The 12,171-nt window shown below is 35.6% G+C and overlaps 1 protein-coding gene across 4 annotated transcripts in view; it reads right to left on the bottom strand.

The window, feature by feature from the left end:
* Nucleotides 1–3: 3 nt before the first annotated feature.
* The window catches only part of MPP3 (membrane palmitoylated protein 3), a 128,603-nt gene continuing 116,435 nt past the window's right edge, over nt 4–12,171 (bottom strand). For all 4 annotated transcript variants that reach the window (XM_039368420.1, XM_039368419.1, XM_039368422.1 and 1 more), the window contains 4 exons: nt 6,531–6,624; nt 5,487–5,595; nt 4,353–4,475; nt 4–2,924 (listed from right to left, as the gene is read on the bottom strand). In XM_039368420.1, the coding sequence (XP_039224354.1) occupies nt 2,745–2,924; nt 4,353–4,475; nt 5,487–5,595; nt 6,531–6,624 (506 nt within the window). In that variant the 3' untranslated portion in view covers nt 4–2,744. The remainder of the gene's footprint in view (nt 2,925–4,352; nt 4,476–5,486; nt 5,596–6,530; nt 6,625–12,171) is intronic.

Genomic DNA, 12,171 nt, shown 5'->3' on the forward strand with positions numbered 1-12,171 from the left:
ATCAATGGTGGATGAAATTGTGTATTCAAATGAAGAGACAACTAGCAATGGGAAAGGTATCAGAAAGGCAGTGCAGACAAATTAAAGCAAGCAGTTCTCATCCTAAAAATCTCTCTGAAAAACTGCATGTATTAAATGCATAAAATCATTGTATTACCCCAGATACAACACAATGAATTATTTAAAGAAGCAACTGATCAGTCAGGGGACTGCTGGAATACAAGTTGTCCTTAAGCATAAAAACAAATTTAAAAATATTCTAGTTGCACAAATATGTACTGTTAAAAAGAGTTTTGAATATTCTAGCTGCATTCATGCACTGATTTTTGTTCTGTTTTGTTTTGTTTTCATCTACCCTCACAAGCACCCAATTTGCAAAATGGGTTGTGGTGGCTTGTGATATCAAAGATTTGACCATTTCTTTCTCTTCAAGGAGCATCTTCTGCACCAATTCGTCTTGTGAAAGACACTAGAAATGACCTGCAATAATAAATTGTATACAACAATGAACTGATTAGCTATTATTTTTTCTTGCAAAAGACTAGCACTCTTAGGAAACCTGAATTTTTAGTTACACAATTCCTATCAGCTTGTTGATACATTCTATGAACCAAACTATGTATTTGATACCAAAGGGAATTTTTTATTTTAGGCATGAGGGATTCAAAGAGAAATTGGGGGAGGGGGAATTCCTTGCATTCCAAGCTATATGCCTCTATCCCATACTTGTAAAGGATAAATGGAATATCATACCACATACATACAATATATAAGGTGAACATATACCCTCACCTTTTGTCAGGTAGTAGCTAGATCTGCCAAATCCTACCAGCCTTGCACATCAATTGACAGTGTATCCTAGAACCTTGTTTCATTCACAGAAAGATTAATAATGGTGAGCAAACGGTTTTCTAGAGAGGTTCACCTAGTATTATCAACCTTAATGATATCTCGCTCAAAGCACAAATGACCAGGCTCAATTTATGCTACTTTGGACATATGAAGACATCTAGCTCTTGGAGAACCTCTAATGTTCAGAAAGGTGAATGGAAAAACAATGACCAGCAACAAGATAGATGGACTCAGTTATGGCAGTGATGGATTACACCATTGGAAGATCTGAAGAACTACAGTAACCTGGGAACAGATCCACCTAGAGAAATTATATGGTTGCTAAGAACTGACACCAACTTGATGGCCCAATTAATCTCCGTGATAAGTTTTTAAACAAAGCCCCAACTTTCTTTACAATTTTAAAACTACAGAATTAAATATGTACATCAATTTCTGCTTCAAAAGACGACTGGTGATAAATGCTGTAATTAAGATATAGAAGAGCTCTAGGAAGATTGATAATTTTTTTCACAATGGGAAATATTTTCTTTACAAAGAACAGAAAAACCAGTATGGAGAACAGAAGAAAAATACAGATAAGCCAAGCCCTGTCTCACAAGAACCAACCCTCCCTTTTAATCACCAAAGCAACATCTGCAAAAAATAACAACATTCTACAAGAAAAAAATAAAGCAAAGCAGATGACTTGTATGTTTATGATGTATCAATCATTTTGAATATGGAGTTCTGGAAAAGGCTAGCTGTGATGCTTCAGAGTTAGAATATTCCTTCACCTCAATTCTTAGAATTGAAGGAGGTTCCACTTCAGTTTTTACCAAGTCCAGAAAAGCAAAGAAAAACTATATATTTTCAATCATTAGAAGAACTGAAATTTTGCTCAGCCTTTAAAGTGAATTTCTGGATGCTGAACTCTGCATCCAATTCTATGTTTGCACAGCAAATCCAGTATTATGCTAATCACGGAGAGTCTTGGGCATTGGATACTCCTGACTGCCAAAGATCTTCAGCTATCATTCTGCAAGATCAAGCTTATGTCAAATATCCTTTGCAATTTTAAAAATTCAGACCACTTGCCTAAGTTAAAACTGACGTAAAATGGGTAACTGATTGGCCTATGACAGAGATACCCCAGCACTTACAGTTCATAACAAAGTAGAAATAGAGGACAAATGCTTCTTCACCATTTCTCATGGGAAATTTGTGGTCCTTTGATTAGAAATGAGACAGTTTCCAATGTCTTGACTTCATAATTTAACATAATATTTACGCAATTTACTGAGATAATCTAGGGAGAAAATCCCACTAAGTCATTGATGTCTCAAAATATAGTTATAAAGAGAGAATATACAGTGTGGTTAATTTTCAGACAAAATTATTAAAGCCTTTGGAGGTGGCTAGGAAGATTTCTCTTCTAGTAAAATATCAACTGTCACTTCTAATTGCTCTTTTGATTCTGCTTGCTCAACCAATCGCAGGAGGGGAGAAGGTTTATTATTGTGTTATCTGATATTACAACCCTTATATGAAGGACTCTATCATTTATTATTCATTGTGGAAGTTTCAGAGTTGGCATATTTTGCTCTGTAATGTTTCCCAGTTATTTAATCTTTGTCAAGATAACCAGAGTTTGAATCTGTCGCAGAGCTAGAAACAGCATTCAAATATCCAGAACTGCTTTATAAGAAGACTCACACATACCCTGGATTGTATCGTGCAATTTTGCATTCCATTCTTTTAGAGGAAGTGATTAATCAGAATACCGTTTTAGTTGCAAAGAGATTCTCTTTCCAGGTTTTCGAACAAACTGGCTGCTACAGCAGCATTTCCCCCTTCTAGCCATCCATTCTATTTACAAATTATTATCTTCTTTTTTGGCATAATATGGCTGTCTACAACTTAACCCAAGAAACAGGCACCCAAAAACAATCTGTGTTCAGTTTTTCCAATATGGTTTTCAATTGGCTGCAGGCACTCTGGAGATCTTCCTTTACCAGGACAGTATCGATTAAGTGGCCATATTGTTTCTCAATGAAGGCTGCTGAGTTCACCATTTCTTGCTGCTCCTCATCCTGCAAAATGAAACAGAAAGACAATAGGAAATGACTCTTGGCTAGTTCATTAAAAGTGGTTTTGAGTTGCAATACACTTTTGGCACTTCCTAGGGAAAAAAATATATCCCACGGGGTAATTCTGCTGCAGAAAGCAGAACTGACTAGTAAAATTTAGTTCAGGTAGTCCTTGATTTATGACCACAACTGGGATCATATATTTCTGCTGCAAAACAAGGTGGTTGTTAAGTGAGTCACACTCAATTTTACCTTTTTTGCCCATTGTTAAATGAATCAGTGCAGTTGTTACATGAACCATGCAGTCCTAAGTATATCCAGCTTTCCCCAATGATTTTGCATGGCAGAAGCAGGCTGCAAAAGCCCCTAATGGCAATCAGATGACCTGAAGACACTGCAACCATCATCGATACATGCCAGCTGTCAAACACAAAAATCTTTATCAAGCGATTGTGGGGATGTTGTGATGGTCATAATGCAAGGACCAGTCATAAGCTGCTTTTTTCAGTGGAGTGGACTTTGGTCACTAAACGAACGGTTTTAAGTCAAGAATTATCTGTAATAAGCTGAATATATTGAGTTATAACTATAATAATTTAATGCATTTTTTTGGTTGTACATTTATTTGCCAGTCACTTAAGAATTCACTAAATATGGAAATCAGCTGGAACCAGATCTAATTATAAGTAGAAAAAGATAAAAGAAATCAAGGACATTTAAGTCATGATGGGTTTATGCCTCACTGATTACAATGGATTTATTTTCTGAACGAATACCAGTTTTATCCATTGCATTAAGCCATTATGAGATTTGTTTGGTTTGCATTTAATGTGTTGTATGAATGCAGCTATTGTGATTTAAAAATTAGATATATGTCTTAGAGCCATATGCAAATTCACCAAATAGTGATTTATTGAATCCATAACAAGTAAGCCATAGTTTAGCTTAATGAGTGTATATAATATGAATCTGGATATTCATGGAGTAGATGCATCAAAATCTGCAAGACAAAGAATATAGCATCAAGAACCAAGTCAGACTCCTTTTGTATGTGCACAGGATACTACCACGTGTATAAAAGATTTGGAATTTGGATTATGACATGGTGCCCATCATCTTGTATACTTTAACTCCTTACAGGCAAACACTGTGGGAGGGTACTATAAAAACAAATATTGGAATGTATAAATCAAGGGCAATAAAAGAGATAAAAGGAGAATCCAAGGAGAATCCAATGAAGTAAATAACATTAGAAAGAAAATAAAAAATGGGTGATCCCACTCACTTTGGTCTGCGTGGCTACCACGTCCTTTAGGTCAATTTCTGGTATTGTACACAGATGACCTTCCAGTGAAGACAGTAGAGGTAAATGTTGCCCATTCCGTTATAGATTCCTCACAGGGAACCATCCTTTCAATACAAAATACTTACAAGCGGGACAAAGATGTCCTCTGTCAGCAGAGAGGCTGGTGTGTTCTTTTTCTTTTCAGAGACAAGAGGCTTTACAAAGACAACATGGGGCTTGAATTCTGCTGTCCTTAAATGCTTCACTGCCTGAAAGTAGAAATATGAAAAATAGGAATCTGTGGCCACAATTTCTTAAAGGAAAAAAATTGTCATTATTTCTCTTGATTTGATGGCCTGAAGGAATCTTTGAAGGTATCTTGAATTTTGTTGTAATATTGCTTTAGAATTTAACAGTAAATACAATAAAAGTGGCACTCGTTGATAAATAGCACTGAAAATATACACCAAGATAAAAAGGGCTATAAATTAATAAAAGTTAAAAATAACTGGGAGAATAGCCTAGTGCTGGTGAAATTATCTTTTGAAACCCTCTGAAGTAAATGGTAATTAGTCAACTGATAGCCAACTGAATGCTACCTGCTTGAAAATGTGCCCAATCCTGCATTTCCAACCAAATTCACCAGTTATTAAAAGTAATAAAAGTTTAATATGGAAAGGAAAATAATGTACAACTCAAGATACTATATATGTTATTTATTTATATTTATCTTGGATAGTATAAGTGCAGACTATGTAGAGAGGCCTCAGAGGCAGTCCAGCAACACATAGTGTCAGGGATAAGTTGCAGGCAGGAACAGCATACACTGAACAGCACAGCCAGATAATTGGCATTATGTAGAGGAACATCTGGACAGTACATGGGCTAATCACCCCCAGATCCAAATGAGATGTCCCAAAGAAGATTGTGGAGAACAATAGGGCTAAAATTCTGAGGGACTTCCAGATCCAGATGGACAGACAGCTACTGGCCAATCAACCAGACATCTTGGTGGTAAACAAGGACCAGAAGACAATGATAGATGTAGCGGTGCCAACTGACACAAACATCATAAAAATATATGATACAAGGCACATCTGAAAATAACACAGCGTATTTCCACAAGGAAGTTAATTTGTAATGCATCTGTTAGTTGTTACAGTTCTTGCTACACACGGCTAATTTCTTTCTAAAAGGCCATATGTTGTCCATGGATAGGATGGACCCTAAACTGAAAAGCAAATCTGGAGCACAGTTTTTTTTTTAAAATGTTAATTTACCTCAGGCACAACATCCACAAGGCAAACTTTATTTTTAGACATGACAGACTGTATAGCCTCCAGGCTTGTCCCATAAAGATTCTCCTTATATTCTCCATGTTCGACAAACCTGAAAATAGTGAGGGAATTAAGTGAGAAAAAGCAAAACTGAACACCAACCTCAAAAGAGAGCGCAGCATGCAAATGTGTCAAATGTTTATTATAGCGTAAAATTGTCTTTTTCTTTTCTATTTTTAATAATTTGCTTCAGGCCACAAGATTTGAAAGGGATTACTCTTTTTGAATATTTCACTTTCATCAAGAAAAGAGCAATTGTTTAGAATGAAGAAAAAAATTACCTTACACCTAGAGACATCTAGTCACTTTTCCAAACACGACACAAATATTATAGCATTCTGTAAATGTAAAACTAATCTCAGATCTGCTCAGCATTAGCATGTGGAAGGACATTTTAATACTCTCAGCCTATAGTACTACTCAACCCTTAAAGCAGTGATCCCCAGCACTCTCGATATGTTGCAACTTTACTTAGCATGTTATTGAGTTTAGGGAATGCAGTTCCAGCATATCTGAGGACCAAAAAAAGCATGGCTTATGGAACACAGATCTTCAATTTCATGTACTAAAAGAATTGTTCAGCAATTCCTCCTCCGAGCAAAGGTAAACTAGGGAAGTTCAGTGTTCTGGGTCATCTCAGAACACTGTCTAATTTTGTGAAGTATTAAGAAACTGGCAAAAATGCAGCACAGGAATGCATATAATTAATACAACATATTAAGTAAACAAATCCAGTCCTAGTAAGGTCTCTCTTTGGTTCCATTCCAACTGGAGAACATTTACAGCCAAACAGAATTTCCCATTATTGTAGCCCCAAACTGAGATAAAATATGCTTGTCAAAGTTCTTCTACCTATGAAGTTAAAATCTCTATCAGCAAAGAAGAGCTACTCTAGTTAGACTCTCAGAGGATACATGACATGAACTGGGCTCAATACGAGAAAGGACATACTTTCTATTTCCCCCAGCACCTCAAAGCAAAACTTACTTGTTGTGCTGTATATCAATCTCAAATGACTGTTTTGAAACAAAGTTGTATTCCACACCCTCCTTTTCATGACTCTTCTTGGTCCTTGTGGTATCTGGGAGAGAGGAGAAGTCAAGTTTAGATGACGTGACTATAGAACATTTTGCTTTGCATGGCAGAGTGAACAGGGAAAGGAATGACATGGTGACAAAATGAGGCAAATCAGAAACAAAAGAAAAATTATGAGAAAACAGCACTGCTGTCAGAAAGATTTCTCTAACTCATCTCAGGATATCTCTGGCTGTGATGATCCAGAGAAGAGATATATTTCTTGTGCCTGCTATAATGCTATACTATTAATTTCCCCACAATTTTTCAGTAAATCTCTTAGAAAAGAGAGCAGTCTACAAAAAACAACAACAACCATATCTCTTACTTCAGTCCAACAACATGCCCTTCGGCCACACCTCTAGTAATTTTGTACATGTGATAGCAATGCATCATCTATGCTTCCCCCAGCAGAACATCAGTGATGTTATGGTAGAGAATGTGAGTTTGTGACCAGAGACCTTAGAATAACTATCTCAGAAGAATGAAGTAACCCACACTTGCTCCTTATCACCTATCACATCTCTCAGTAACTACTTAGAAGTGTGTATTATAGCAGAGGCAACAGAATTTAGACTAGAGTATGTAGATGGGCAAAGGCACAGAAGCCAACTTTTCCCTGTCACAGTACACTTTATCAGCTCAGTCCCCTCCCAAAACATTGAACTACAACTTCACCAATTCTCAATCAGCATATTATCTTGTAACGATTTGCAAAGTCCGCCCTAACAAGATCTTTTAATAGTTAAATAACTACCTGTCTTTGAGACAGTGTGCCTGAACAAGTTCCTGCAGTTTTCTTGGCAAGATTTCAGAAATGCCATTACCTCCTTTCTAGGCTGAAGGAAAATGAATGTCCTAAAAACACCAGCTAGGATTAGAATTCACTATCTCTGAATTTCTAACAAGCACCTTAACCATTACACCAAATATATAGTTATAATTACATGCATGTATCCATAGATGTTCATAAATATATATCTTCATGACATTCATTGACTTCTTTATCAATTTAGTAATCTCCCCTCCTCCCCAAGTGTTCCTACTATGGTGAGGTATTTGGACATCACTTCCATCAGTAATTTGCAACACCTCCTTTGATAGAAACAATAGCTTCCATGTTTTCTGTTTCTACCTATGTGTCTTCCTACTAATAATTTTTCTCACTGTTCCTTGTAGAAATCTTCTAGCTCAGAACTTTTCTTAAGTTTCTTTATATGTACTGCATGTTTTTGAATTTTTCCCACAGATCTGCAATAATATTCAAGTATTGGGACTATGAAGGTCATTTCAAAACCATTATTTTCCCTTTCTGTAAATATTTCATGGTTAATTTGGAGGTATATTTCTCCAAATGGGACTGACTTGCTAAAGTATCCAACTTTTTTTCAACATCAGTTTCTTTACAATGTGAGATTGAGATATTACATTTTAGGCTACATTTTAAATTAAATCTATTTTTTTTCCACCTGTAATTTCTTTTGCCATTGGCTGACACATAAGTCCAAAGCACAGCAAAATTACTTTGGAACATAACAACTGGCAAGATATTATTTTCTTATAAATTGCTTAGCTTTTTGTCTCCCAAAGTATCTTGTGTTATTGTGGAACAATTCAATTTTTGTTTCATGAGCCCGAAGTCCTTATTTCCAAAATATTTTCAGACTTATTAAAGTTTTCTTTTGCATACCCTAGACTGCCTTTTGAGACTAGGTTTCAGAAAAGATTTCTTTCCAACAGCTCTCCTGTGCAGATCATTCTTGCATAAGCAGTGCTCTATTGTAAATCAGTGGATAAATACCCTGGTGTCAGCTAAACTTCTCAACAGCTGGTTCACTGTGATCTGTCAGTTCTGCTTTACAGATCTGATCAGTTTTATGGCAGCTGTAGAAGATTTTTCTAGACTCTTCCACTTCCATCTAACTTTCATTTCTTAACAATATTTCTTAGGGGAAATTGCTTGCTTAAAATACTGATTTTAAGTGTGAATGAAGCCCTGGTTTTTTGAAAGTAAATAAAGTTACAACAACAACCTGAAATATTATAAGGGGCAGAGTATTTTTTTCAGCTGGAAATAAACTGTGGCTTAATAAGTCAAATATATTTAAAGCTTTATTAACAACATCTAAGCAGAGGAGGACAACCATCTATCAAGAATATTATGATCATATCATGCATTTGTAAATCATGAATTCAGTTGTGATTGAATCAGATGACTTCCAAGATTCCTTCTGATGTGATGATCCCATAGCTTCCAAGGTTTCTTCTGATGTGCCTTATAATATAATGTCTCTAGTGGGAGAGGTGTCATCTGGTTTCTATGTGGCACACACCATCTAATGCATGATGCTCTATTTCCACTGAATGTTGATTGTAACAATATGAATAAAATGCCGTAGAAATATACACACTAACACAACATTAGGATCCAACTTTCTCAGTTACTTCTCAATAATTATTTAAATTCAAAATCATCTGCTGGAGGATTAGAGGTTTTGAGGGGAAGGTTCAGAAGCTCCAAATATACCAAATGCTCAGCCAATGCCAGAAGTGTCTACAGCATATAGTTAAAAAAGCTTAAGACAGCATCCATAATGGATGAAATCAAAATCTTGCCTGTTAGGATATAGATTACAGATACAATCATACTGTCAGAGCTGCCATCTAACTTTTTGGATCAAACTTGTGGGCATCCCTGTTGTCTCCCATCCTAGACCTCATGCCCATATTAAAATTGTTCTTTGGAAAAACTAAGAATTACGAAGTAACTAAGCATTATTCGAAATAAAAATCATCTGGAAAATTATAGTCAGCTGTATAGTAGACAGTTAAAACATCATTTAAAAAACTGAGACCTGAGAACCTTGAGATGTCTGCAGATACACAGATGACCAGTCTAAACAGGTCTAACACCTGCTCCCTGCACTAGCTGTTCTTTGCTACAAGCCCATTTTCTCAGATTTGGCTGAGAAACTCTTATTCAAAAAGACCATCAGTATTACAGAATTTAGCCTTTATGTGGTTATAGATTTCTGATCTTATTGAAATGTCTGATTTTTACAGCACCAAGAAGACTGCACACAGATCTCCATCTTACATAAGTGTATATATGTTGCTTGTTTGTCTAAGGCAGGGATTCCCAACCTGGGGTGTGAGATGATATTCCAGGGGGTGCGAAAACTTGGGTTTAGAAGTTTCAAAATTATAGTGTATATCCATAACCAGGTATTACTTTTGTAAGAGGGTTAGGCTTAGGGTCAGAAGCATTCTAGGGGTGCGAGGTATAGAAAAGGTTGGGAACCGCTGGTCTAAGGCTATGTGCTGCAAAAGTCCTGCTTTTACCATCCCTGTGTAGATTTCCCTCTGTGCCTTTTATTAATGCCAGAAATAACTTTCTACATCTGGTCTGACTATTAGGATTTATATAATCTCCTAATTAGTTCCTGAAAGCAGGTTTTCCCTTTCAGTGGACAACCTGCTTGCCTGACTTGCATTTCAATTATTCAATACTTTCCATTTCTTCTAGTGTTCTAGCTCTTATTTCATTTTGGCAATTTTAAAATTTCAACACAGAGTTCAAACCATCCCTATCCCATATACTTATTCTCAGCCCATTGCTATAAAACAGATTATTTCATTTCTTAATGCATTTAGGATAAAAACAACCCATTTCCAGCCCACACATTATGAAATGTTTCGTTTTTTTAAAGCCTTTTTTATTTGCCAGCACTTTCTAAAAGCAGTAAATTCTATGTAAAATCAATAAAGTTTTCAAAAGAACAAATGCACACAGAGAAGAAACAGCTCTCTTCCAATGGACAGGGGAGGAAACCAAAAACAGAAGTAAAGGAAGAGAAGCTCTTTTACTTTTCTGCTTTCTGCAGATCGTACTATCTGCCCTTTTATTATAAAAGGGCTGTATTCACATTAAGCTAGGGGTTCTGAGTCAGTAGGTTCTGTTCAATTGCAAGTAATTTGGGGAGGAAGGAGTTGCAAAAAAACAAAACAAAAAAAACCACAGGCTAATCTGGTTTAAGAAAATAAAATTGGATGCTGTGAAAATCCAATTCCACTTTGCAGCAATTCTTCAGGGGACTTCCCTAGGATAAAGCTGGGAGCAAAACTCCCAGAAATGTAGAAGAGATGGATACATCTAGGATCTAGCTTTCTATCACAACCATTTGCCAATTGCAGCATTTTTTACTTATTTGTTGTTTTGTTTTATTTAGGGGAAGGGGAGTCAAATACAATCATTTATCATTCTGAGGGGTCATGATACTACAAAGTTTGAAAACCCTTGCACTGAGCAAAACTAATCTCATGTGAATTTAGTGGCTGCATTGACACATTATTCTAAGTCATATATGCATATGCATCTTGTTCTTCTGCTTCACAGGAAGCATCTGTACAGAACAGAAGGTGAATAAGAAATTTAAAGGATAACAGAAAAAAAGGATACATAGATAAAACTAGTTTATGTCAATATTATTCATCAAATCATTTCATATTTTTATATTTTTGATAACCTTGTTTCCACATTTCTAAAAACATTTTTAAACGTTTCCTCTCTTTCTTTTTGAGGATTCCATCAGCTACCTGTAACTATGCTTTCCTCTGTGTTTTCCTTTCTCTCAACCCATTCACTTTTCTGTAATGTATTTGCTTTGCAATCTGGTCTTTATTCAGTCTCTCAAAAAAGTACGGCAACATATTGTATTCATATGTATTTAATTTTTACTCAGTCCACATTCATTCAGCATCTATTCATTATGCAACCATCTTTTCTGCTTTTACCTTAGAGTCTGTAGTGTCCCATTGACATGGCATTCTACCTATTTTTATATTTTTTATATTTTTCCTACCCAACTCCCATTTCTATATAATGAAGTGGGTAGAAACATAAATACACTGAATTATTTTAGTTTATTTTGATAAATATTAATTTCTCACAATAATTATATACTACCAGCTATCCTTCTGTCTGTATTTGAAAACTTTACTCATCCTTAGTAAATACTCCCCGGAGGTACACAAATTCATCTACTTGCTCTACTTTTTCACCATTTATGCAACATGAAATCTATCTGAATCATTCACATTCTCTGTCAATATCATCTGCGTGCCAAGGTACACATACATTCACATCCTCAATTCTAACATTATCACAAATATGTCTTATCCAGAATATCCAAGCAGACATCATGTAGCATATATTGTCATACTTCCTACTCAATACTTAACCATTTGCTGCTAATTTGTGACAGTGTTCTACAAAAATTAAAAAGCTTTTGGAAATATTCTTCCAAATAAATAGAACAACAAGAATTTTGCCCCTGCCATGTGGGAAGCAAGTAAAGCATATATGAAGGGTCTTTTATTAATCAAGTGGCAAAATGAAAAAGAAGAACATAACGGACTGAAAAAAGAACTAGAAACCAAAACAAGAGAATTATAACAAATGCATAGAACTAACCCAACAAGACCACTATGAAAGAATTTCAAGAAGTCAAATAACAACTGAATTTACTGGAAATGGAAGAACCACAAAAGATAA

Source organism: Crotalus tigris, unplaced genomic scaffold, assembly GCF_016545835.1.
Source record: "Crotalus tigris isolate CLP2741 ecotype Arizona unplaced genomic scaffold, ASM1654583v1 scf7180000020776.491700, whole genome shotgun sequence".
Lineage (NCBI taxonomy): Eukaryota > Metazoa > Chordata > Lepidosauria > Squamata > Viperidae > Crotalus > Crotalus tigris.